The following is a 27,470-nucleotide window of genomic DNA, read 5'->3' as shown; positions in this document are numbered from 1 at the left end:
GGGCAGGAAGGGGGTAAAAGTGCCTAGTAGGCAAGTGGTTAAATTGCTGTAAATGTTGGTTCCAATAGAAAGATGTCAGAACACACAGTAGATCGCAGTTTGTTTTATGGAGCTGTGTAGCCAAAGACCGGTCAGGGTGCCTATGCCGACTCATGTCCACATCCAAAAGCACCTACAATGGGTATGTGAGCATTAGAACTGGACCATGGAGCAATGGAAGAAGGTGGCCTGGTCTGATGGATCATATTTTCTGTTACATCATGTGGATGCCCAGGTACGTGTGTATTGCCTACCTTGGGAAGATCTGGTACCAGGATGCAGTATGGGAAGAAGGAAAGCCGGCAGCGTGATGTTTTGTGTAGTGGAATCCATGTCTCAGTAGTTCAAGGTTGTTTTGGCAGCAAAAAAGGTACAAAAAATGTCCCTATTTCAATTCACATTTTATTAAAAGCTTTGTTGGTGATTCTCCACTTTTCTTTCTAGACATGAGAAAAGGGAAGGGTTCCTAAATTTTAACAGTACAAACAAACCACAAACTATACCCCTTTTTTTAACCTCCTCGGCGGTATGATTCTTTCCAATTTTTTGTGCTGAAAGCGGTACCATTTTTTTGCATGGAAATATGTAGTTTTTTATTGTAGGCTGTAATTTTTAGGAATAACACTGAAATCTGTCCGAACAAGAGTCTAGTAAACATCCCGGGTATGATAAAATTTGAAACACGAAATCATAAATTATAATTTAATAAATAATCATAAAAAATAATATAATAATAATAAATTTAATTCAATAATATAATCAAACCAAAAACACTGAAATTTGAAATACAGAGGCAAATTCGCACATCACTGAGCAAAGTCACAAAATCGTTTTCAGTGTCTGATGACGAATTTCCCCCACGAATCATTATCACTCAATTCTGCAAGTGGTTCTGATTTACTATCGCTGGTCTAAAACCGCTTTTGACCTAAAGGGACGCTTTTTGGACGCCATGGACTTTTCCAAAGTTCACACTGCTGCAACCCCAAAGTTGAGAGACTTACAGTGCGACTTGATGTAACTTCAATGTGCATTGAAGTCGCAGCCAAAGTTGCAAGGAAACGACTTGAGACTTTTGTGTTTTTAACATCACAGTCTATGGCACTCACGTTGAAGGGAAGATGCAGGCTAAGCTCTGGTTCACACTGCTACGCCTTGTTGTGACATGTGATACAGAAAGCTGCATGACAAGTCAAAACACATTAATTCCAATGGGTGCCATTTTAATTACATAGTTCCATATTTAGTCTGGCTGAAAAAAGACAAAAGTCCACCCAGTTCAACCATAGAAATACAAGTTATAATCCTATACCCACAGTTGATCCAGAGGAAGGCTAAAAAACCCAGCAAAGCATGATCCAATTTGCTCCTGCAGGGGAAAACATTCCTTCCTGATCCCCACCGAGATTGCTTTTTGAAAGCAATCCACTGAGCTGGCCAGAACCAACTCTTTAGGGAATCTATTCCAAATTTTCACAGATCTCACTGCGAAGAAACCTTTCCATATTTGGAGATTAAATCTCTTTTCCTCCAGATGTAAAGAGTGCCCCCTTGTCCTCTGTGATGACCTCAGGGTGAATAGATCTACACCGAGTTCACTATATGAACCACTTATGTATTTATACATGGAGATCATATCCCCCCTTATGTATTATACATGGAGATCATATCCCCCTTATGTATTATACATGGAGATCATATCCCCCTTATGTATTATACATGGAGATCATATCCCCCCTTATGTATTATACATGGTGATCATATCCCCCTTATGTATTATACATTCTGATCACATCCCCCCTTATGTATTATACATGGAGATCATATCCCCCTTATGTATTATACATGGAGATCATATCCCCCTTATGTATTATACATGGTGATCATATCCCCCCCTTATGTATTATACATGGTGATCATATCCCCCCTTATGTATTATACATGGAGATCATATCCCCCCTTATGTATTATACATGGAGATCATATCCCCCTTATGTATTATACATGGTGATCATATCCCCCCCTTATGTATTATACATGGTGATCATATCCCCCCCTTATGTATTATACATGGAGATCATATCCCCCCTTATGTATTATACATGGAGATCATATCCCCCTTATGTATTATACATGGTGATCATATCCCCCCCTTATGTATTATACATGGTGATCATATCCCCCCCTTATGTATTATACATGGTGATCATATCCCCCCCTTATGTATTATACATGGTGATCATATCCCCCCCTTATGTATTATACATGGTGATCATATCCCCCCCTTATGTATTATACATGTTTATTCTCTCAAGAGAGAATAAATTCAGTTCCTCTAATTGTTCCTCTAATCTTTCCTCATAGCTGATCTCCTCCATGCCTCTTATCAGTTTGGTTGCCCTTCTCTGTACTTTCTCCAGTTCCCCAATGTTCTTTTTGTGAATTGGTGCCCAAAACTGAACCGCATATTCCAGATGAGGTCTTTGAGGATTTTGCTTGCTTTAGAAACCTCAGTTTGGCATTGCATGCCATTATTAAGCTTGTGATACTCCCAAATCCTCCCAGATCCTTCTCCACCATTGATTCCCCCAATTGTACCCCCCCCCTAGTATGTATGATGCATGCATATTCTTAGCCCCCAAGTGCAGAACCTTACATTTACCAACATTAAACCTCATTTGTCACATAGTTGCCAAATTACACAGAGCATTGAGGTCGGCTTGTAAGTTGAAGACATCCTGTAAGGACGTTATTCCATGGCACAGCTTGGTGTCATCTGTAAAGACTGAAATGTTTTATCACAAACCCTATATAGTTTATAAATATATTAAAAGTAAGTGTCCCAACACTGAACCTTGGGGTACACCACTGACACCCCTAGACCATTCAGAGTATGAATCATTACCACTACTCTCTGAATACCATCTTTTAGTCAGTTTTCTATCCATTTACATACAGATTTTTCCAAGCCTGTAGACTTTACCTTACACATTAGCCGTGTGTGGGGAACTGTGTCAAATGCTTTTGCAAAATCCAAGTATACCACGTGCACCTCCACCTCTCTGTCCAAGTAAACCACGTCCACCGCCACCCCTCTGTCCAAGTATACCACGTCCACCGCCACCCCTCTGTCCAAGTATACCACGTGCACCTCCACCTCTCTGTCCAAGTATACCACGTCCACCGCCACCCCTCTGTCCAAGTATACCACGTCCACCGCCACCCCTCTGTCCAAGTATACCACGTCCACCGCCACCCCTCTGTCCAAGTATACCACGTCCACCGCCACCCCTCTGTCCAAGTATACCACGTCCACCGCCACCCCTCTGTCCAAGTATACCACGTCCTCCGCCACCCCTCTGTCCAAGTATACCACGTCCTCCGCCACCCCTCTGTCCAAGTATACCACATCCACCGCCGCCCCCCTGTCCAAGTATACCACGTCCTCCGCCACCCCTCTGTCCAAGTATACCACGTCCACCGCCACCCCTCTGTCCAAGGTTTTGCTCACCTCCTCATAAAAAGAAATCAGATTTGTTTGACAACTTCTGTCTTCCATGAATCCATGCTGTCTGTTGCTTAAAATATTTTTTTCCAGCAAGAACTCATCTATGTGGTCTTTTATTAAACTCTCCATTATCTTCCCAACTATAGAAGTTAAACTAACAGGTCTGTAGTTACTTGGTAAAGATTTTGACCCCTTTTTAAATATTGGCACCACATTGGCCTTACATCAATCCAGTGGTACTATGCCAGTCATTAAAGAGTCCCTAAAAATTAGAAAAAACGGCTTTGAAATGACAGAGCTCAATACTTTAGGGATTCGTGGGTGTATGCCCTCCAGTCCAGGTGCTTTATTCACCTTTATTCTGTCTAAATATTTCCAGACCATATCAGTAGTGAGCAAGTGTGAATCATCTGGAGCTGTGTCAATACCATGCCCATTATGGACAAGAGCTCCCCCATGCTCCTTTGTATACACAGATCAGAAGAACTCATTTAATAAATTTGCCTTCTCTTTGTCCCCAGTCACCCGCTCTAGATGATTCTGTAAAGGGCCTACATGCTCGGATCAGACCTTTTTACTATTAATATATTTGAAGAATTGTTGGGGGGTTTGTCCTATCTTTTGCAATCTGTCGTTCGTTTTCAATTTTTCCGGCCTTGATTTGCTTTTTGTATATTCTGTTATATTCTTTGTAATGTTTAAATGATGATAGCGCTCCTTCATTTTTATGTTGAATAAAAGCTCTTTTCTTATTATTTTGATTACGATTTTTAGCCTTTTAACCACTAGCCTACATGGCACTTATACACCTTTCCTGCCCAGGTCAGTTTTCAGCTTTCAGCGCTGTCACACTTTGAATGACAATTGCGCGGTCATGCAACACTGTACCCATATGAGATTTTTATAATTTTTTGTGACATATTTTGGTGGTATTTAATCACCTCTGGGTTTTTTATTTTTTCTTAAACAAACCAAAAACCACTGAAAATTTTGAAAAAAAACCAAAACGTTTTTTTCTTAGTTTTTGTTATAAAATATTGTAAATAAGTGATTTTTCTCCTTCACTAATGTGCGCTAATGAGGCTGTAGTGATGGGCACTGATAGGATGCACTGAGGGCACTGATGAGGAGGCACTGGTAGGTGGCACTGATGGATATTAACAGGCATCACTGCTGGGAACTGAAAGGCAGCAATCATATATGGCACTGATAGGCGGCACTGATAGGCGGCACTGACTGGCACTGTTAGGTGGCACTGCTAGGCAGCACTGATGTACACCGATAGGCGGCACTGACTGGCACTGATAGGCGGCACTGACTGGCACTGATAGGCGGCACTGATAGGTGGCACTGATGGGCAGCACTGATAGGTGGCACTGACTGGCACTGATGGGTGACTCTGAAAGGCAGCTCAGATGGGCACTAATATGTGGCATTGATGTGGCATTGATGGGCACTGAAATGTGGCACTGATGTGGTACTGATGGGCACTGGCAGGTGGCATGGATGAGCACTGACAGCTGGCACTGATGAACACTGACAGGTGGCACTGCTGGGGCTACACAGATCATCAGTGCTCTGATGATCTGTGTACATGTCCCCTCCGAGGAAAGCCGATTACCGGCTCTCCTCACGAGATGTCAGCGTGACAGCTCGTGAGGAGAGAAATGCCGATAACCGGCATTTTCCTGTTTATATGTGATCAGCTGTGATTGGACACAGCTGATCACATGACTGAGCCAACATCTTCGGCTCTTTCCGTTGATCGGTGATCTGCTGTGTCCAAGGGACACAGCGCACCACCGATCGCCGCACTGCGTGCTCCCGAAGCCGCACATGCGCGGTTAGAATGGGAGGATGTCATATGACGTCCTCCCAGAATGCGAGAACCGCCTTGCGCCCGTCATTGTACTATATGGCAGGCGGGAGGCGGTTAAACTTGTTGTCCATGGGAATATATTTTGCAGTGTGTTCACATGCAGTCTTTTTGTAGAACTCCCATTTCTGTGTTGTGTTCATCGATGCCAATATTCCCTCCTAGTCCAAGTCTTGGAGAGCAGCTCTCAGGCTTGAAAAATTTGCTCTCTTAAAGTTGAGCAGTTTTATTTTCCCCGTATGTGCTTGTTGTTTACAGCTAACTAGAAATGAAATCATGTTATGGTCACTGCTAACCAAATGTTCTTTTATGTGGATATTAGTAATAATCTCTGCATGGTTTGAGATTACCAGGTCCAGCAGAGCATCATTCCTAGTCGGGGCCTCTATGAACTTTATCATAAAATTGTCCTGTAGTAGGTTTATAAATTTTTGCCCTTTAACTGTTCCTGTAGTGCCATTACTACAGTCAATTTCCGGGTAGTTAAAATCCCCCATTACTATCACTGTCCCAGCCCTTGCAGCCCTATCGATCGCTACAAGGAGCTGAGTCTCCACCTCCTCATTAACATGGGAGGCCTATAACAAATTCCAATGATTACCTTTCTAGTACGCACCCCCATGTGCAGTTCCACCCATAATGCTTCAGCCTCATCACACTATCAACTAGGTCCTCTTTCACACTCGCTCTGAGATCACTTCTCACATAGAGACAGACACCACCACCTTTCCTTTTTACCCTGTCTCTCCGAAAGAGAACATAGCCAGGAATATTATTGGCCCAGTCATGTGAAGAATGAAGCCATGATTCAGCAATACCAATTGAATCATAGTTCTCTTCATGCACCAAAGCTTCCAACTCACCTATTTTGCTTGGCAGCCTTCTGGCATGTGTGAACAAACTTTTTAACTCATTGACACCTTGTTCACACATATTTTGCATATTTTTTATTTTCATACAAATGGTACCAATTCCAATGGTTGTTTGTAACACTTGCCATAGCCCTCCCCCCACCTTTACCCATTCCATTCACCAAAAAGGACTGACCCCTGTCTAATCTGTCTGGCCCATTATAATCTAATTCTCCCTCTCCCCTCGATCCTAGTTTAAATACTCCAGCCATCCCATAAACCTCTCCCTCAGCACAGCAGACCCCCTTCCATTTAGGTGCAAGCCATCTCTAGCATATAGGCTGCATATCAATGAAACGTCAGCCCAATGCTCTAGAAACCCAAATCCTTCCCTCTTACACCAGGTCTTTAGCCATGCTTTTAGTTCTCTAATCTCCCCGTCTTTCTTGAGTTGCACATGGCACAGGTAATATTTCATAGAATATCACCTTGGAGGTCCTTCCCTTCAACTTGCAGCCTAGTTCTTTAAATCGATTCTTAAGAAGCCTGCAACTTCCATGTATTCTGTAACTGGTTCCAACATGAACCAAGACAGCTGGATCATGCCCAGTCCCTCCCAGTAATTTATCAACCTGGTCCACCACATGCCGAACCCTGGCACCAGGGAGACAGTAAACCACTCGGTTGAGGTGATCCTGGCGACAAATTATTATCATATCAGTCCTTCTGATTATAGAAGTCCCTATTACCACCAACTGTCTAGGCCTTCCTGCACTACCCTCAACACCCCTCCCAGATGGTCTGCTCTCTGGGCTTTTCCTGAAGTACTTTTCTGCATCTTCCTTGCGACATGAATGCTATAGACTGCAATGTTAAAATCACAAAAGGAAGGAAGTCATTTCTTTGCCTTTTCTTTATGATTTTGGCTGCAACTTCAAAGACTTTTATAAGTTTAATACGTGTTACACTCTGTATTGCTATGATTGACCAAAAAACAAGAAAGTTGCATGAAAGTTGGATTGAATCAAGTTGAAAGCAAGTCGCACTGGAAGTCACATGACTTTGGGTCCCAACAGTGTAAACCAATCTCAAGGACAGTACAACATGTTGATGGGAACCACCTGATGTGCTGCTCTGAAAAAAGAAGGTTCATGTCCAATTTTTGAAGAATTGTTTATTGGCACCCCAGCCACGCTATTTCTCTCTTATAAGAATAGACAGGTCCTCTTTAATTGACTTATCTGTCTTATTGCTTGCTGAGTTGCTAATACAAATATTAGACCTGCAATACTCACATGTCGCAGCTTGTCTGGTTATAATTCTTGGAAATGGAAAATTCAATATACAAGTCTTTTTAACCTTCATAACAAAATCAGATTATTGTATTCTTGCTGGAGAGTGTAATATAAATGTCAGGGATGCGGCATAAAACATTTAGCTGAACAGACGTTCCAACTGAATTAAATTTAAATAATGTAATATTTTTCCTGTATACTTTCCAGACTTCACATAGCTGCACACAGTCCACAAATCGTGGTAATTGCAGAGCATGCCGAACGGCCTTGCCATTCATTAACCACTTGACCTCCTGAGGATTTACCCCCCTTAACCTCCCTGGCGGTATGATTATTTCAGATTTTTGGTGCTGAAAGCGGTACCATTATTTTGCATTGAAATATGTAGTTTTTTTATTGTAGGCTGTAATATTTAGGAATAACTCACTAAAATCTGTCCGAACAAGAGTCTATTAAACATCCTGGGTATGATAAAATTTGAAACACGAAATCATAAATTATAATTTAATAAATAATCATAAAAAATAATAATATAATAATAATACATTTCATTCAATAATATAATCAAACCAAAAACACTGAAATGTGAAATATAGCGCCAAGTTCGCACATCACTGAGCAAAGTTGCGAAATCGTTTTCAGTGTCTGATGACGAATTTCCCCCACAAATCATTATCACTCAATTCTGCAAGTGGTTCTGATTTACTATCGCTGTTCTCTAGCCGGTCTAAACCGCTTTTGACCTAAAGGGACGCTTTTTGGACGCCATGGACGTTTCTCAGTTTCCAGGCAGAAAGAACAGACAAAATGCAGGCGGGGCGCAGGACTAAGCACTCGGGACAAAATGTATGTGAAATTGGTTGAGACAGCAATGTTTTACTATGTAAAATGTAAAAAAAAAAAAATGACATTATTTAAAATTTTTACATTTCCCGCCGCCGGCGGCGCCCGTACGTCCCGACGTCACAGGGACAGGACACAGAAGCCGGATGCCGGCATCGGCCGAAGGAGATGGCCGGGAACGCTGCAGGGGACACATCGCGGGAGCGCAGGGTAAGTAAGTGAAGAACAAATGCCGGAGCAGCGCCGCATGGTATTCCCGAGTGTAGCTCGGGGTTACTGTTTTTGGTACCGAAATGTTACCCCGAGCTACACTCGGGAATACCGCCAAGGAGGTTAATGACCAGGCCTCTTTTTGCTACTCGGCGCTGCACTAATTCAACTGATAATTGCGCGGTCATGCAATGCTGCTTCCAAACAAAATTTACGTCCTTTTTTTCACACAAATAGAGCTTTCTTTCGGTGGTATTTGATCACCTGTGCGCTTTTTATTTTTCACGCTATAAACCAAAAAAGCCAAATATTTTGAAGAAAAACAATATTTTTCACTTTCAGCTATAAAAAATATATAGTAAACTCAAAGTTAGTTATAAATTTAGGCCAAAATGTATTCTGCTCCATGTTTTTGGTAAAAACAAATCCCAATAAGTGTATATTGATTGCTTTGTGTGGAAGTTATAGCGTCTACAAACTATGGTATAGATACTGCAATTTACACCATTTTTCTGCTGTACAGCGCTGCGCTAGTTAAATGGACAATTGCACGGTCATGCAATACGATACATAAATTAAATTTACATCCTTTTTTTTTCCCAGAAATTGAGCTTTCTTTTGGTGGTATTTGATTGCCTGTGCGGTTTTTATTTTTTGCGCTATAAAAAAAAAAAGCTTGACAATCTTGAGGAAAAAAAAACAATATTTTGGACTTTTTGCTATAAAACATGTCCAGTAAAAAAAAATTTAAAAATCAAATTTACTCATAAATTTCTGCCAAAATGCATTCTGCGACATGTCTTTGCTAAAAAAAAAAACACAATACGTGTAAATTAATTGGTTTACGTGAAAGTTACAGCGTTTACAAATGGCGGGAAAGATACTGGGATTTTTAAATTTTTTTATACTAATAATGGCGGTGATCAGTGACTTGTGGCGGGACTGCGGCGGACATTCTGACACTGGGGGGGAACTGACTTGGGATCACTGACATCCCTAGTGACACCAATACAGTGATCATTGCAAAAAAAAAAAAAAACACTGACACTGTACTAATGGCACTGGGGAGGAAGGGGTTAACTTTATTATTCAGTGAAAGGGTTAACTGTGTGAGGGGAGTGTTTTACTAGGGGGCGGGGGTGTGTACTACAGGCAACACCGCTGATCGGGACAGATAAACTCTTCTGTCCCGATCAGCGTGTCAGGAGCTGTCAGGGAACTGACAGAAAGCACAGCTACTGCAGCTGTGCTCTCTGTCACCGATTGCCGCTAATCGCCGGGACATAGCCGGTAACGACCAGCTGTGACCCGGCGACTGACATCTGCGGCCGTGATCGGCGGAACAGGTAGGACGGCGGTGCGCCCCCTACCTGTTTTAAAACGTGGTTTTGCCCAGCCGTGCCGCCCTGCCGCCGTATTTCTACAGTGGCTGGGTGGCATGTGGTTAATATGTACGTTTACCTGCCCTGTCACCTGCTCAAAAATATTTTTGTTGCAGCCAGCTGATGTGTTGGTGAAATATGAAAAGATAGTTCAGGAAAAGAGCAACCGTTATAGACAGAAAGGTGGATTTTATTCATTAAAGCGGAGTTCCAGTCGCACTGTGAAAAGATAAAAGTCAGCAGCTACAAAAACTGTAGCTGCTGACTTTTAAAAAACAGCCACTTACCTGTCCCACTATCCCACGGGGTCCTCCCACAGCCCGTTTCACCAGCCGTCCTGTGTTCCAGGCGTCGGCATCTTCAGTGTGGACACCCGGATGTGATAGCTTGCGTCTTCACAGCCGCGTGCCCACTGGGCATGGGCGAGTAGCGCTGCACTCCTGAATGGTCCCATAGTCTTCTAGGATCTGTCATGTGCCCTAGAAGACTACGGGGAGGGAGGATAGGAGGACAACTTCCGCTTCCGATCGTCTAGGCGATCGCAGAACAAGTGGGAGCGGGTACCTGTCAAATTCGGGTGCCCGCTCCCCAAAGGTGCCAATCCTTCATGGGGAGCGGGGGACCAGTCTTTAAAGAGGAACTTCCTCTTTTGGGTGGAGCTCCACTTTAAGAAATAATTCTGTTTACACGGCTTTTCCTATGTGCAAGTCTCTAATTTCATCCTGCCCACTCTGGAGACTCTAACAGACAATAGCCACACTCAAGCATTTGCACAGACATGACAAAGGACCACCATAATCTGTCTAATATGTATTTTTTTTATAATTATCAACTCCATCTAGTGGCCATAATTCTGTATTTTTCTGAAATACCTTAATCAGAAAAATACCACATTAAGGCCACTAGATGGAGCTGACTATGATAAGAGACACACAATTATTTGTGAGGGCTGTGTGAATTCTTGAGTCATTCTCACAGCAATTTGTTTTACATAGTTTGCCAATGTGTATGTAAAGGATATTTTTTTCTCTATCAAGCAGGGATCTGCAAACTTTTCAGTAAGAGGGCCATGTCATGTATTTTATAAATATTCATGGGACGAAAAAAATTCCCATCAGAGTGCTCCTTTACATCAAGGTCCACATCAGAGTTCCCCCTTTACATCAGGATTCCCATCAGAGCTGCCCATTCATCAGGTTCCTAGCAGAATCCTCCCTTATATTAGGTTCCCCACCACAGTTCCTCCTTACTTCAGGGACCCCATCAGAGTCCCCCCTTATATCAAGGTCCCCATTAGAGCTGCCTTTACATCAGGGTCCCCATCATAGGCCCCCATACTTGATGGTGGTTATCAGAGACCTCATTACATCAGGGTCTCTATCAGAGTCCTCCTTACAAGTGGTGTCCCCATCAGAGTCCTCCTTTACATCAGGGTCCCCATCAGAGTCCCCTTTACATGAGGGTGGTTATCTGAGATCTCTGTCATCAGGGTCTCCATCAGTGCTCCCCTTACATTAGGGTCCCCATCAGAGTCCCCCCTTACATCAGCATTCCCATCAGAGTCCTACCTTACAATGGGGTTCCCATCATTCTATCCTTGAATGTATTCTCTCTTGAGAAGAGGACATTAAGGTAGGATATGATCTCCATGTATAATACATAAGGGGGGATATGATCTCCATGTATAATACATAAGGGGGGATATGATCTCCATGTATAATACATAAGGGGGGATATGATCTCCATGTATAAATACATAAGGGGGGATATGATCTCCATGTATAATACATAAGGGGGATATGATCTCCATGTATAATACATAAGGGGGGATATGATCTCCATGTATAATACATAAGGGGGGATATGATCTCCATGTATAATACATAAGGGGGGATATGATCACCATGTATAATACATAAGGGGGGATATGATCACCATGTATAATACATAAGGGGGGATATGATCACCATGTATAATACATAAGGGGGGATATGATCTCCATGTATAATACATAAGGGGGGATATGATCTCCATGTATAATACATAAGGGGGATATGATCACCATGTATAATACATAAGGGGGGATATGATCACCATGTATAATACATAAGGGGGGATATGATCTCCATGTATAATACATAAGGGGGGGATATGATCACCATGTATAATACATAAGGGGGGGATATGATCACCATGTATAATACATAAGGGGGGGATATGATCACCATGTATAATACATAAGGGGGGATATGATCTCCGTGTATAATACATAAGGGGGATATGATCTCCGTGTATAATACATAAGGGGGGGATATGATCACCATGTATAATACATAAGGGGGGATATGATCTCCATGTATAATACATAAGGGGGGGATATGATCACCGTGTATAATACATAAGGGGGGATATGATCTCCGTGTATAATACATAAGGGGGATATGATCTCCGTGTATAATACATAAGGGGGGATATGATCTCCATGTATAATACATAAGGGGGGGATATGATCACCATGTATAATACATAAGGGGGGATATGATCTCCATGTATAATACATAAGGGGGATATGATCTCCATGTATAACACATAAGGGGGGATATGATCTCCATGTATAACACATAAGGGGGGATATGATCACCATGTATAATACATAAGGGGGGATATGATCACCATGTATAATACATAAGGGGGGATATGATCTCCATGTATAATACATAAGGGGGGGGATATGATCACCATGTATAATACATAAGGGGGGATATGATCTCCATGTATAATACATAAGGGGGGGATATGATCTCCATGTATAATACATAAGGGGGGGATATGATCACCATGTATAATACATAAGGGGGGATATGATCACCATGTATAATACATAAGGGGGGATATGATCACCATGTATAATACATAAGGGGGGGTATGATCTCCATGTATAATACATAAGGGGGGATATGATCTCCATGTATAATACATAAGGGGGATATGATCTCCATGTATAATACATAAGGGGGGATATGATCTCCATGTATAATACATAAGGGGGGATATGATCTCCATGTATAATACATAAGGGGGGATATGATCTCCATGTATAACACATAAGGGGGATATGATCTCCATGTATAATACATAAGGGGGGATATGATCTCCATGTATAATACATAAGGGGGATATGATCACCATGTATAATACATAAGGGGGGATATGATCTCCATGTATAATACATAAGGGGGGGATATGATCTCCATGTATAATACATAAGGGGGGGATATGATCACCATGTATAATACATAAGGGGGATATGATCACCATGTATAATACATAAGGGGGGATATGATCACCATGTATAATACATAAGGGGGGGGATATGATCTCCATGTATAATACATAAGGGGGATATGATCATCATGTATAATACATAAGGGGGGGGATATGATCTCCATGTATAATACATAAGGGGGATATGATCTCCATGTATAATACATAAGGGGGGGTATGATCTCCATGTATAATACATAAGGGGGGGTATGATCTCCATGTATAATACATAAGGGGGGATATGATCTCCATGTATAATACATAAGGGGGATATGATCTCCATGTATAAATACATCAGTGGTTCATATAGTGAACTCGGTGTAGAGTTATTCACCCTGAGGTCATCACAGAGGACAAGGGGGCGCTCTTTACATCTGGAGGAAAATAAATGTAAATCTCCAAACACGGAAAGGTTTCTTCACAGTAAGAGCTGTGAAAATGTGGAATAGACTCCCTCAAGAGTTGGTTGTGGCCAGCTCAGTGGATTGCTTTAAAAAAGTCCTGGATTCTTTCTTAGATACACAGAATATACAGTAACTGGATATAACATTAATAGATAAAGTTGATCCAGGGAATATCTGATTGCCTCTCGGGGGATCAGGAAGGAATTTTTTCCCCAGCAGGAGCAAATTGGATCATGCTTTGCTGGGTTTTTTGCCCTCCTTTGGATCAACTGTGGTTGTAGGATTATAATTTTTATTTTTTGGTAGTTGTCTGCTCACTTATGTTTTTTTTTTTAAAATGGTACATACTATTACCAATTCTCTAAGGGTATGCAAACCTTTGAGCACAACTGTATGATATGTTGCCTTCTCACTGCCTGTTTTAATCTCAAAATCCTGACCTGCTGTGCCACAGCTACCTGCATTGCAGGGTGGTTTCTGTCCAACTCCATTCAACGGTGGCACCACAGTCAAATGCAGCATGCGGTTTCATTTTTGCTGCAGTCAAAAAGCAAGGCATCATAGCTGCAGCATGTGTAGAGCCCTGAATGTCAGCATGCCCTGTTTTTGGTCAGTGGTCAAGGGGTGGTAAAACCACAGCTTTAACACCTGCTTTTACCACCCCCCCAGCCACCTGTGTGAATAAGCCTTTTTTCCAGAGCAGAAACTGCATACAGTTGGCAGAAGAAAAACAACCTTGCAGAAGAAAGTTGTGAAGTCTTTGCTGAAGGTCTGACTCTGCAGTAAGCGGCTCACACATGATGTATTGTTCAGTCAGTGGAGATGAACTGCTTCTTTCACTCACCGCACTCTTCTGATTTGTATTCCAACCCCGCAGCCGGCGGTCTTCCCCTCGCTGTGCAGCTTGCAGGCGGACCATGGCTCAGACACCCACAAGTACTGATTGCATTCCGCATAACAGGGGACTACCTCGTACACCTGTCAGGAGACAACAGTGGATCTATATAAATCAGTCTCATCAGTGTAAACGGCTGTCACACATACAGAAAGGCGACGCGCTTGCGGGAGTTATGGCTTATGTGTTTATTTCGGAGCTGAATTCAACAGAAAATATACAATGCACAAAGCTGCAAGGAACATCTCCAGTATTAGTCAGGTTTAGACATATGAGCATTGTTACCTGTAGCCCCTATATCTACACAGGTTGCCTTTCAGGGTGGCAATGGTCTAAAACAAAGCTATTTACAGATAACAGCCAGCTGGGCATGTGCTGCTAAATGATTACTCTGATGAAGTTAAGTGCAAGTTTGCTTTGTGCCTCTGGAAGAGAAGGCACTGCGGGGGCTGGCTGTTCTTAGGGGAAACAACAGTGATTGGCCAGGAAAGTCCCTCACCAATATTGTTCAATAATTAGAACTAGAATTAAAATTCCACACTGCGATAATGGTCTAAATTATTTGAAAATCTTGGACAGCAGCCGGCTGCTAAATTATTCCTCTGAGGAAGCTAAGTGCAAGTTTGCATTGTGCCTCAAAAAGAGGAGGCACTGCGGGGGCTGGCCAGTCTCAGGGGAAGCAACAGTGATTGGCCAGGAAAGTCCCTTCCAGACGTTGTCCAATAATTAGAGCTGGAAATAAAATGCCACACTGCAATTATGGTCTAAATTATTTGCAAATCTTGGACAGCAGCCAGCTAGGCAAGCAGGGCATAGCTGCTGAATAGTTGCTCTGTGGAAACTAAGTGCAAATTGCCTTATGCCTCCAGAAAAGGAAGCATTCTCAGGGGAAACAACAGTGATTGGCCAGGAAAGTCCATCCCAGACACCGTTCTATGAGAAGAATTCAAGTTTAAAAACTATAGTCACAGCATACACTTTCATTTTACAACATCAGCATTGTAATAACAATACAAACAATAGTTCTATTTGGCAATCCAATATAAGCTTACTTGAAAAATACCTTTATATGTCGTGAGTGCTGCTTGTCAGCTCTTTCCACAACTTTCTGGATTCCCAGCATGCTTTGCAGTTTTTCCTCCATTTCTAAGGACTACATATCCCATGGTACCTTGCTGCCTGCAAGCAGTGATTACCATCCTGACTCCACCCCCTGAAACTCCTCCCCTCAGTACCTCTGTAGTTCAGAAGGCAGGCTCTGTAAAAGGTGTGACACAGCAGCCCCTACGCACAGGACTACGTTTCACAGAATTCAAGGAAGTAAATGTGTGGGATCTTCACAAAGTAAGTATACAGGGTTCATTATTATTCTCATAGATAGAAGAAGGCTAGAAAAATAATTTAAATACAATGTGGAAATGAATATATGATTTAACATTCTGATCATAGAATGGGAAAATGGTCTCAAGTAAAGTTATATGCAAATTTTAACCAGTAGATGGCTGTGCAAACAGAACTTGGCAGCTAAATGACCGTTCTGATGAAACGAAATACAAATTTGAATCGTAGCTCAGGTAGAAGAGGCACTGCGGGGGTGGGCTGGTCTGAGGGGAAACAACAGTGATTGGCCAAGAAAATCAATCTCAGACATTGTTGTATAAATAGAACTAGAATTAAAGTGGAACTTCAAGCCAAAAAGGGTGAACAGGCAGGAATTTTAATGCAGAAGAGACATGCTTTGTCTCTTCTGCATTAGTCCTCATGCACACTGGATATTTTTACAGCGGCTGTTTTTGGCTTTTGGCGTTTTTTTTTCTGCAGCCAGTAAAGCCCCCAGCATGTTATCCCATGTGTCTGTGCACACAGACTGGAATCAGTAATTTTTTTGGCTGGAAAAAAACCCAGGACTAGTGGGTTTCTAGAGAAATTTGTTAACTGTAAAAAGGCTCTAATGCTGAAAAACAAGTCAAAACGCGGTAAAACGCAGCAAACCGGCGTTTTTAGACTTTTTTTTATTAAAAAAACACAGAAAAAAAGCAGACATGAAAAAACACGGCAAAGTGCCGCTAAACGCTAATACAAAAATGCTAAAAATCTCAAGTTTTTAACATGACTTTACATAGCTAACGTTACTGTTCTTATTAAAATGCCCAGTGTGCATTAAAGTTTTTTACCTGCCTGTCCTCCCTTATACATGCATGCGTAGATCACTGCACACGTTGAGCGTGCACTGGAGTGATGTCATCAGGAGGTCGGGATGGCGGCCACTTTATTAGGTCCACCTGTTCAATTGCTTGGTAATACAAATTGCTAATCAGCCAATCACATGGCAGCAACTCAATGCATTTAGGCATCTAGATGTGGTGAAGATGACTTGCTGAAGTTGAAACCGAGCATCAGAATAGGGAATAAATGGGATTTCAGTGACTTTGAACGTGGCATGGTTGTTGGTGCCAAACGGGCTGGTCTCAGTTTTTAAAGACTGCTGATCTACTGGGATTGTCACACACAACCATCTCTAGGGTTTACAGAGAATGGTCCGAAAAAGAGAAAATATCCAGCGAGTGGCAATTGTGTGGGTGAAAATGCCTTGTTGATGTCAGAGGTCAGAGGAGAATGGGCAGAATGGTTCGAGATGATAGAAAGGCAACAGTAAATATGGACCAAAATCTCTGAGGAATGTTTCCAACACCTGGTTGAATCTATGCCATGAAGAATTAGAGCAGTTCTGAAGGCAAAAGGGGGTCCAACCAGGTACTAGCAAACTAATAAAATGGACGTTGAGCATATAGTTCCATTTTTAAGCACCACACTGTGACACTGAAGTCCAAATACAACGTTTATTCTAGTTTTAAAATCATATACAATGGGGATAAGACACAGCCGTTCACCCTGGCTTTTAAGATGATAGTAAAGGCTTCAGTGTTTTTTTCTAAAATAAAAAAAGTGTTTTTTACTTCCCTGCTCTGCGCAATGGTATTGAACAGTGTGGCCCCTTTCCTCCTCTGCTAGGGTCCCCCGCCGCTGCTCTCCGTTCCCCTTCTGTGTGCCCCTATAGCAATCCACTTGCTATGGGGGCACAGAGTAGCTCGCCCTGCCCCACGGCTTCCTCCTCATAGGATTTGATTGACAGCAGCAGGAGCCAATGGAAATAGACACAGCATTGGATCAGGACTCAGGTAAGTAATTGGAAAGGGGGGGGACAGCTAGTGGAAAGTTTTTTTACCTTTCCTTTTGGCTTTAAAACCACTTTAAGGAAGAGAGCAGAGTACGTGGATCTGGAAATTAACTAATTTATTAACTGGATTCTTTAAATATTTTAGATTATTAAATGTGTCTTTAAATGTATTCTATCAATTGGCACTAAAGCTCATCAGCAGTTGATTGTAGCAGCCTTTTACTATGATTGGTTACTAGCTCCAAGCAGTAAGATTTTCAGAATGATCTCATTCATTTGCCAATTATCTGCTGGCAAGCTGCATCACCTGCGGCCCTTTTATAGTTCTAGCACCTGTTTGTGAAATATCTTCAGGCAGAATTTTCAAGTATTGCTCAACTACCACAAAGTGATAGAAAACTGCTGCTGCTTGGGAAATCTGTCTGTAACTACACTAAAAATCAAGTCTACAAGGAAGAGAACTGGGAGCTTTATTATATAAAATCACAATGCTTTATTTATCAAAAGGTATTAATTTAGTGCCAACAATTTACACAACGCTTTACATACTGTACATTCACATCAGTCCCTGCCCTCAAGGAGCTTACAATATAAGATCCCTATCTTACATATATACCCATACCAGGGCAACTTTAGACAGGAGCAAATTAAAGTGGCAGTAAAGCTTAAATTTAAAAAAATTTAAATAATAACATGTTATACTTACCTGCTCTGTGCAATGCTATTGCACAGAGCATCCCTGATCCTCCTCTTCTCATAATTACATAGTTACATAGTTAGTCTGCCTAAAAAAAGACAAAAGTCCATCCAGTTCAACCAAAGAAAAAAAAAGTTATAATCCTATACCCACAGTTGATCCAGAGGAAGGCAAAAAACCCAGCAAAGCATGAACCAATTTACTCCTGCAGGGGAAAAACATCCTTCCTGATCCCCTGAGAGGCAATTGGATATTCCCTGGATCAACTTTACCTATAAATGTTAGTAACCAGTTATATTCTGTGTATCTAAGAAAGAATCCAGGCCTTTTTGAAAGCAATCCACTGAGCTGGCCAGAACCAACTCTTGAGGGAGTCTATTCCACATTCTCACAGCTCTTACTGTGAAGAAACCTTTCCTTGTTTGGAGATTAAATTTCTTTTCCTCCAGACGTAACGAGTGCCCCCTTGTCCTCTGATGACCTCAGGGGGAATAACTCTACACCGAGTTCACTATATGAACCACTGATGTATTTATACATGTTGATCATATCCCCCCTTATGTATTATACATGGAGATCATATCCCCCCTTATGTATTATACATGGAGATCATATCCCCCCCTTATGTATTATACATGGAGATCATATCCCCCCTTATGTATTATACATGGAGATCATATCCCCCCTTATGTATTATACATGGAGATCATATCCCCCCTTATGTATTATACATGGAGATCATATCCCCCCTTATGTATTATACATGGAGATCATATCCCCCCTTATGTATTATACATGGAGATCATATCCCCCCCTTATGTATTATACATGGAGATCATATCCCCCCCTTATGTATTATACATGGAGATCATATCCCCCCCTTATGTATTATACATGGAGATCATATCCCTCCTTATGTATTATACATGGAGATCATATCCCCCTTATGTATTATACATGGAGATCATATCCCCCCTTATGTATTATACATGATGATCATATCCCCCCTTAATCTCCTCTTCTCAAGAGAGAATACATTCAGTTCCTCTAATCTTTCCTCATAGCGGAGCTCCTCCATGCCTCTTATCAGTTTGGTTGCCCTTCTCTGCACTTTCTCCAGTTCCCCAATGTTCTTTTTATGAATTGGTTCTCGGGTCCCCTGCCGGTGCTCTTGGCTCCTCCTCTCACTTTCTATGGGAGCACTTGTGCAGACTTGCTCCTGAGCTGCCCTGTCCATATCTATATACACAGACAGGGCGGCTCGCCCCACTCCCAACTCCCTTGGCCCAGAATTTGATTGACAGCAGCAGGAGCCAATGGATCCCACTGGTACCAACCTGTCCTCGTGCACATCACTGGATCGAGATGGGGCTCAGGTAAGTATAAAGAGGGACTGGGGGGATCCCCTGGCACATAAAGTTTTTTGCCTTAATGCATAGAATGCATTAAGGTAAAAAAAACACTCAAGCTTTAGAACCACTTTAACCCAGCAGCATGTCTTTGGAATGTTGGAGGGACCCTATTCAAGCAAAGGGAGAACATGAAAACACCATACAGGCAATGTCCTGCCTAGGATGCCCACCAAGGACCCCTTTGCTGCAAGAAGTGCTAACCACTAAGCCACTGTGTAGCTCGCACAGAAATCAATACAGCAATCAGACTGGCTTAACTGCCTAAGGCACTTTGATCATTGTATTGTGCTTCATGTAATAAATCTTTTGGTTCCTTTTCTCACCTCTTGAACTTAATCTTTACATGAACTAGGTCAAACAACAGTTTCCAACTCCCCCTTATGGATCCTTATTCCCGATTAGCAGGTTCATTACAAAGCCAGATAATAGTGTCACACTCCCTTTGATGGATTCTCATTCCCAGTTTTGCTCTATTTCAACAGCCATTACAAAGCCATATAACGTTGCCAAACCCCCACCTATTGATTCTCTATAATGTACCATAAGCAAATAGAGCAGGAGAGTCAAGATGCAAGAGAGTGACAACATCATTATAAATTCAGAATGAGAACATTTGGGGGAGTGTAACACCATTATCTGCCTTTGTAATGGCCATGGTAATCAGGAATAAGAATCCATGGCAGGGAGTGTAACCATGTGTAGTGCAGACCGAGGCTCTCTTTGAGCATCTGCTGCTGAATTGGGACCTGTTCTTTACTTGATGTCCCAGGGTTCCATGTTCCGAGGCTCTCTTCCCAACTGGGTGTATATGCAGCCAGGCACACAATAACTCAGACAGTCTCGCAACTCAATGACCAGGCAAGGAATGTCTTTTTATTGTTTAATGCTAGTTGAACTTGATTTGGGTGCAGGGTGAGCTGAGTCAAAATTCAGAGATGAGAGAGACACTGTTTGTCTTGCCTACACTCTTCAGGATAATTCCCATCTTGGCAGACAATAGGAGAATATGGAACCCTGGGACATCAAGTAAAGAACAGGTCCCAATTCAGCAGCAGTCGCTCAAAGAGTTAAAGCAGCGAACAGTCACTAAGATCCCAAACTGAGACCTATGCTCACAATGTCCCAATGTCCTCTGTCTAATACCAGTCAGGCACTTTCCCTGTGAATTTCCAGGCTGGATCCTCAGTGAATCCCTTTGATTTGGCTCCAGCTCCTTTCATAAAATAGCCCCCCCCAGTTCTCACTGAGCTGGGACCTCAATAAGTTCCTGTGGACTTCAGCTACAATGCCCTGAAGAGCAGTAGCACGTAAGGCTGAGGTCTTCACCTCCTGGACAAGAACCCTGCTACACCAGGTCCCAGGCGATTTATGTACTCTTCAGCCACCTACTGGGCATCTCCCGGCCTAGGGTCTGCTCCTTCCAACCCACTACATTCTAGAATCCATTAGAAGGCAGGGAGAAGCAGTTGAGCCTGAAGCCAATGAGGCCCAGAACAGCCAAAAATAATCACACACTGCTCCAATGATTACGGAGGAGCTAAAGAACCCCTCTAGCAATCTATTCCAGGAGGGTGCTACAATTATTTAGCTTTGTAAAGACTAAGTTCATAAGGTAAGGAAGGGAACCAAAAGATTTATTAGATAGAGCACAATACAATGATCAAGCCAGATTGATCGCTGCATTGATTGCTGTACAGGCAGAACAGTGGCTTAGTGGGTAGTGCTTCTTGCAGCACTACAGTCCTCGGTCTGAATTTCAATCTGGACACTACCTGCATGAAGTTTTAATGTGGTTTCTAAAGCTATGCTTGCAGGTGTATATTTAGAAAACACTAAATATTGTCAGGAAAACTCACCATTAGAGCAAGAGACATAAACCTGGTGGGTGATTCAGCTCATCACTGCCCAATCGAAACTGAATAATCCACTATGGATGAAGTTAACCTTTAGTCAAGGTAAGTGGACACCACAAATCCTATAATGAAAGTATATCACCAAGTGGAAAAAAATACCAGTAAGTGTGGTTTTACAAAGGAAAGAATCCAACTTGCCAAGTAAAACAATCAATAGCAGCAAAGTCTTTTCAAACCAATGACCATATTTTCCATTGTGCCTCAATGGACGCAAGTCTGATACGTTTGTTTAATATGTCACACCGGATGAGTCCTTCAGAGAATTATTTACTGAGTGAAACCTTTCCCTCTGTACCCAACAAGACTTTGATTTACAATCTAATCTTGAACACAAAGAAACTTCAATTGTCAGTCTCTAATATAAAGTATCCTGTAAGGAATTCAGAAACGTAATCAGGTTGTATTTCACTTGATGGAAACTCAAGACAAGTGATGGTTTTTCAAGACAAAACTAATAATTCCTAGTAGGTATGAGAAGCCTAGAAAGCTGGAATCAAATAGGAAATTTACATATTTCACATTTCTGATCCATCTAGTGTGTGAAATCTATTTGGGATAGTTGAGTTTTTGCAATATTGCCTCTAGATGTGGGCTCTTTGAAGCTCTTACAGATTTAACAACCATCTTTAACACTTCAACATCAATTAAAATACATCTTAGATTTACATTTCAGGACTTCCAGATCTTAGTGCCCAAATAATAAAATTCAGAATGGTTGGGTATCAATGATATAAACAACGAAGATGCAGAAGTTCTTAGCTGTAGACAATAAGGGTCAGGACTTTGGTTACTGGCTTTCCTTGCCCAACTATGTTAGTGAAAGAAATCAATACAAGCCGAGACATTGCACTAAACTACCTTCCCTCAGCCCACCTCATTTACCTGCTGTTCTTTTCTCTGTTCTTCAAGTCACATAGCTGTAGACAAAGTCACCTTTGTTCTGTCATCATCTCTCTCTGCTATCTGTCAGCTCGTACAAGTATCCCTCTCATCTACGGCAAGCACACTCTATCTTCTGTTCTAGCATCAGCACTGACTCTTTCATTTATTAAAGAGCCCTGCTGCCAGATCATTCATTTCACAATCTTCCCATAACATTATTCTGTATGTGCACTTAATAGAGAAGTATGGCCAAAGCTTCTTTGGCCATACTTCTCTTGTGGGTCACAGGAGTACCATTACTTTTGTCCTCCTGTGTCCCAGAGTTAGCTGATAACAGGAAATTGACTGATGACGGGGAAGAGCCACTTCAGGCCCAGGAAGCATTCCGACAATATTGTCGGGATCCACCCTGCTGCCTGATTGATAGCTGGTCCTGCCTTTCAGTGTGTGGCTGAGAGTCAAAACCAGTGCTCCTGCACCTTCCATAGTCCTGTGAGCGCTGGTGAAGCAGAATGAAGAGCGGTAACTGACAGTCAGATCTCGGTCCTAGAGCCGACATGTGAAAGCTGCAGCATCACGCAGATGCTGCAGCATGGAAGTGAGTGTATTCGCTTTTTTTTTTTTTTTTTTTAAATAACATACTTCTCCTTTAAGCCCTGGTTCACACAGGTGTGACTTCAGGTGTGACATGCGATTTACAAATCAAAAATAGTTCCTGCACTACTTGTTTCCGATTTCATTGCGACTTGCTTTGACTTCTGTTAAATGAAGTTGCGAGCCACAGTGAAATCGGAGGTACAAATCGCACTGATCTGCGGCTTTGAAATCGTGCAATTTCAAAGCTGCATTCAGTGTGAACCAGGGCTTAAGCATTTTGTGTATGTTATTTACCTGTAAAAGCCTCCCTTGTGTAGACATCCAAAAGCCCGAGGCTACCGCTGGACACTTCCATCTTGGATGTGATGTTAGCAGCCTTATCAGACTCAGACCTGTTACTCAAAAGTATTCCTGTTTGTTCCTCCCCAGGAACTACATAAAAGCTCATGTAGGGAGGTGAAGGGTAAAAGAGCTGGGCCAGCATAGACAGCAATTAGACACTCCCAGAAGAGGAGAGGGCTATGATGGGTAAACAGGAAGGAACAGTGCTAGGAAAAAGGCTCTTCCTGGAGTAATCAAATTTCCTGGCAAATTCAGAGGTACATTGCAAATGAATAAAGATTGTTATTGGAAAGCAAAAACACTGCAAGTAAACAGTCAAAATAATCAATTTTCTGTCCTTTACCTGTTTAATGTCTATCTACACCAAGAATATAAATGTAATTCAAATCTTAGCCACGGCACCACCTGCCTGGAGTTTGCATGTTCTCTCTGTGCTTGTGTGGGTCTCCTCCGGGTACTCCAGTTTCCTCCCACACTCCAAAGACATGCTGGTAGGTTAATTGGCTCCTGTCTAAATTGTCCCTAGTATGTGTATGTATGAATGTGAGTTAGGGACCTTAGATTGTACACCCCTTGAGGGTTAGGGACTGATGTGAATGTACAATATATATGTAAAGCGCTGCGTAAATTGATGGCTCTATATAAGTACCTGAAATAAATAATAAATATAAGACTGATCATTATTCTTGTACAAATTTCCTTTAAATTTACCAAAACCATATAATATGAGGTCAAACTTAAACACTTTCAGTTCGTATTTAATCAGACAGGCCCTTGCACTACATAGTTGAAGGTAAATCTAAAGGAAATTGAGCAAGAAAATGTATGTGCAGCTTAAGGCAGTTTACCAGTCCTTAGGTGTGATGGCTATATTACTGGTTTTCAAGCTACAAACATTTTTTTCGCCAGTACAGAAAAATACATGTTGATCCTGCCAGAAACCCATCAACCTTGTAACTTGTGCACTGAACTTAAATGTCAAACAGTCTTATAAGTCTTCTCTGCTGTCTACTATGAACTAGAGGACACCTCCATGCTATGGTATAGAGATGACGAGAGGAGAGGTGTTCTGTAGTATAAATCATAAAGGCAGCCCAGGCTGACAGTGCTGATCCTTCATAGATACAGTCGAGCGTTGCCACCCTAGGACAGCAGGTGTTTTACTGGCAGGATCCACAGGTGACAATAAAAAAAAAAAAGCCTGACAAAGAAAAAACACAGCCACAAGTTTAGATACATGTTAATTTTTGTGGGTTTCTTGCTTTCAGCCTTCTAATACACAGTCAAAGTATTCTGCTAAATAAGCATTTCTTTACTACAGTCCACTTAGCACCCCATTCCTCTTCTCTCCCATACTTCTAAATGTCATGTCTATAATAGACCATTTTCCATTCATCTAACTCAATTCTTGACCCTATTCAGTCTCGCCTTTTTCCCCATGTACTCAATTATTAAAATGTCATTTGCAAAAGAGACCAGTGGCCTCCTCAACACCAAATCAAAAGGTGACTTTTTCTTGATTTTTCTCATAAATATCTCCTCTATTAACCTCCCTGCTACCCCAGACTCTGCAATCTCTAAAGTCTAGAGCAGGGGTCTACAAACTATGGCCCTCCAGCTGTTGAAGTACTACAAGTCCCATCATGCCTCTGCCTCTGGGAGTCCTGCCTGTGGCTGTCACAGCCTTGCAAGGCCTCATGGGACTTGCAGTTCCTCAACACCTGGAGGGCCATAGTTTAGAGACCTCTGGAGGTGCTGGACATTAGACTTGCACATGTAATCAGATGAAGTAAAATTCCAAACAAGTTCAATAGCTCAGGTGAGGTTGTTTCCATACAGAAAGACATCCCTTGATGGGCATCCAACGGTAGCTCAAACCACAGAAATACAGAAAGGAACGAAAGACCAAAACTGGATAAAAGAGTCGAGATAATTTTGATTGTTAAAAAAACCATATAAAAACATCCAAAGATTTTTGGAGGACAATACTACTCCCCTTTAATCAGGGCTCAACACAGAATGAAACCTTCGATGTACTCAGAGTAAAAAGTGACTCCAAAGGTCTATATTACAACCAGTACTGTACCCTCCTGATGAAGGAACAACCTGGCAGCAGTTGTTGAGCAGCAATGACCCTCTTAGAGTTTAGAGCACTACTCTCTCATTGTTCCATTTTTCAGGCTGGCCCTTTAAGATTTCCCAAAATTCATAGCTTTCTTTGGCACAGACCTCATTACTGGCATTCTCCATGTTTAGTCCTTGGCCTGATGCTCTCCTCTATGATACCATATCAAACATATCTCTACTAATGGCCTTTAAAAACAATTTTATGCAGATTATACCTAGATCTTTCTTCTATTCTCTTCTTCCCTACCTCTTTCTGTGTTCTGCAAACCATTTGACATGTCTGTTTTTGACTTCTAAAACCACCTCTAGGCAAAAGATATCTATATATATGCACCAACAACATCTGCTCTGCCTCTATCCTAAATATATATATATATATATATATATATATATATATATATATATATATATAAACTTTCTCATGGAATGTATTTTCATGCAGGTTCAATTTGTGCCTATATTTTTTCTTTAACAACAATGCACTCCGATTGTGGTAATATATATATATATATATATATATATATATATATATATATATATATATATATATATATATATATATATAGGGAAAAATATCACACTGGATATCTATAGTGATATGGATTGGGTAATGTGTTAGGAACGTAAGGATGCCCCATCGTTTGATGGAAATAAAAATTATCAACCTACAGAGGACTGAATTCAAAGACACCTCGAATATCAAAAAATGATACAGCAGGCTAGTCCATCTGAAATTTCATTGCAGCAACTCAAAATGGTACTCAATAGTTGCCCCCCACGAGCTTGTATGCATGCCTGACAACGTCGGAGCATGTTCCTAATGAGACGACGGATGGTGTCCTGGGGTATTTCCTTCCAGATCTGGACCAGGGCATCACTGAGCTCCTGGACAGTCTGAGGTGCAACCTGGTGGAGTCAGATGGACTGAAACATGATATCTCAGAGGTGTTCTATTGGATTTAGGTCAGGCGAGCGTGAGGATCATTCAATGGTGTCAATACCTTTATCCTCCAGGAACTGCCTGCATACTCTAACTACATGAGGCCAGGCATTGTCATGCATCAGAAGGAATCCAGGACCCATTGCACCAATGTAGGGTCTGACAATGGGTCCAAGGATTTCATCCCGATACCTAATTGGCAGTCGGGGTGCCATTGTGTAGCCTGCAGAGGTCTGTGCATCCCTCCATGGATATGCCTTCCCAGACTATCACTGACCCACCACCAAAATGGTCACGCTGAACGATGTTACAGGCAGCATAAAACATTCTCCATGGCTTCTCCAGACCCTTTCAGGTCTGTCATATGTGCTCAGGGTGAATCTGTTCTCATCTGTGAAAACCAGAGGGTGCCAGTGGCGGACCTGCCAATTCTGGTGTCCAATGGCAAATGCCAATCGAGCTTTATGGTGCTGGGAAGGGAGCAAAGGGCCCACTAGAGGACGTCAGGCCCTCAGGCCAGCCTCATGAAGTCTGTTTCTGATTGTTTAGTCAGAGACATTCACACCAGTGGCCTGCTGGAGGTCATTTTGTAGGGCTCTGGCAGTGCTCAATCTGTTCTTCGGTGCACAAAGGAGCAGATACTGGTCCTGCTGATGTTAAGGACCTTAAGGGTTAAGGACCTTCCGTGGCCCTGTCCAGCTCTCCTAGAGTAACTGCCTGTCTCCTAGAACAGAAGGATTTCTGAACTTCTGAAT

At 42.0% G+C, this 27,470-nt stretch overlaps 1 protein-coding gene across 4 annotated transcripts in view; it reads right to left on the bottom strand.

The window, feature by feature from the left end:
• Positions 1 to 27,470, bottom strand: part of THSD7B (thrombospondin type 1 domain containing 7B) — an 805,377-nt gene that overhangs the window by 172,371 nt on the left and 605,536 nt on the right. For all 4 annotated transcript variants that reach the window (XM_089654059.1, XM_089654060.1, XM_089654057.1 and 1 more), the window contains one exon: positions 14,577 to 14,710. In XM_089654059.1, coding sequence (XP_089510185.1) covers positions 14,577 to 14,710 — 134 coding nt within the window. The remainder of the gene's footprint in view (positions 1 to 14,576; positions 14,711 to 27,470) is intronic.

The sequence above is a fragment of the Staurois parvus genome, unplaced genomic scaffold, assembly GCF_062004578.1.
Source record: "Staurois parvus isolate SC_StPar_1 unplaced genomic scaffold, SC_StPar_1.0 ptg000735l, whole genome shotgun sequence".
In the NCBI taxonomy this organism is placed as follows: domain Eukaryota; kingdom Metazoa; phylum Chordata; class Amphibia; order Anura; family Ranidae; genus Staurois; species Staurois parvus.
This window is presented reverse-complemented; position numbering and strand designations above follow the sequence as displayed.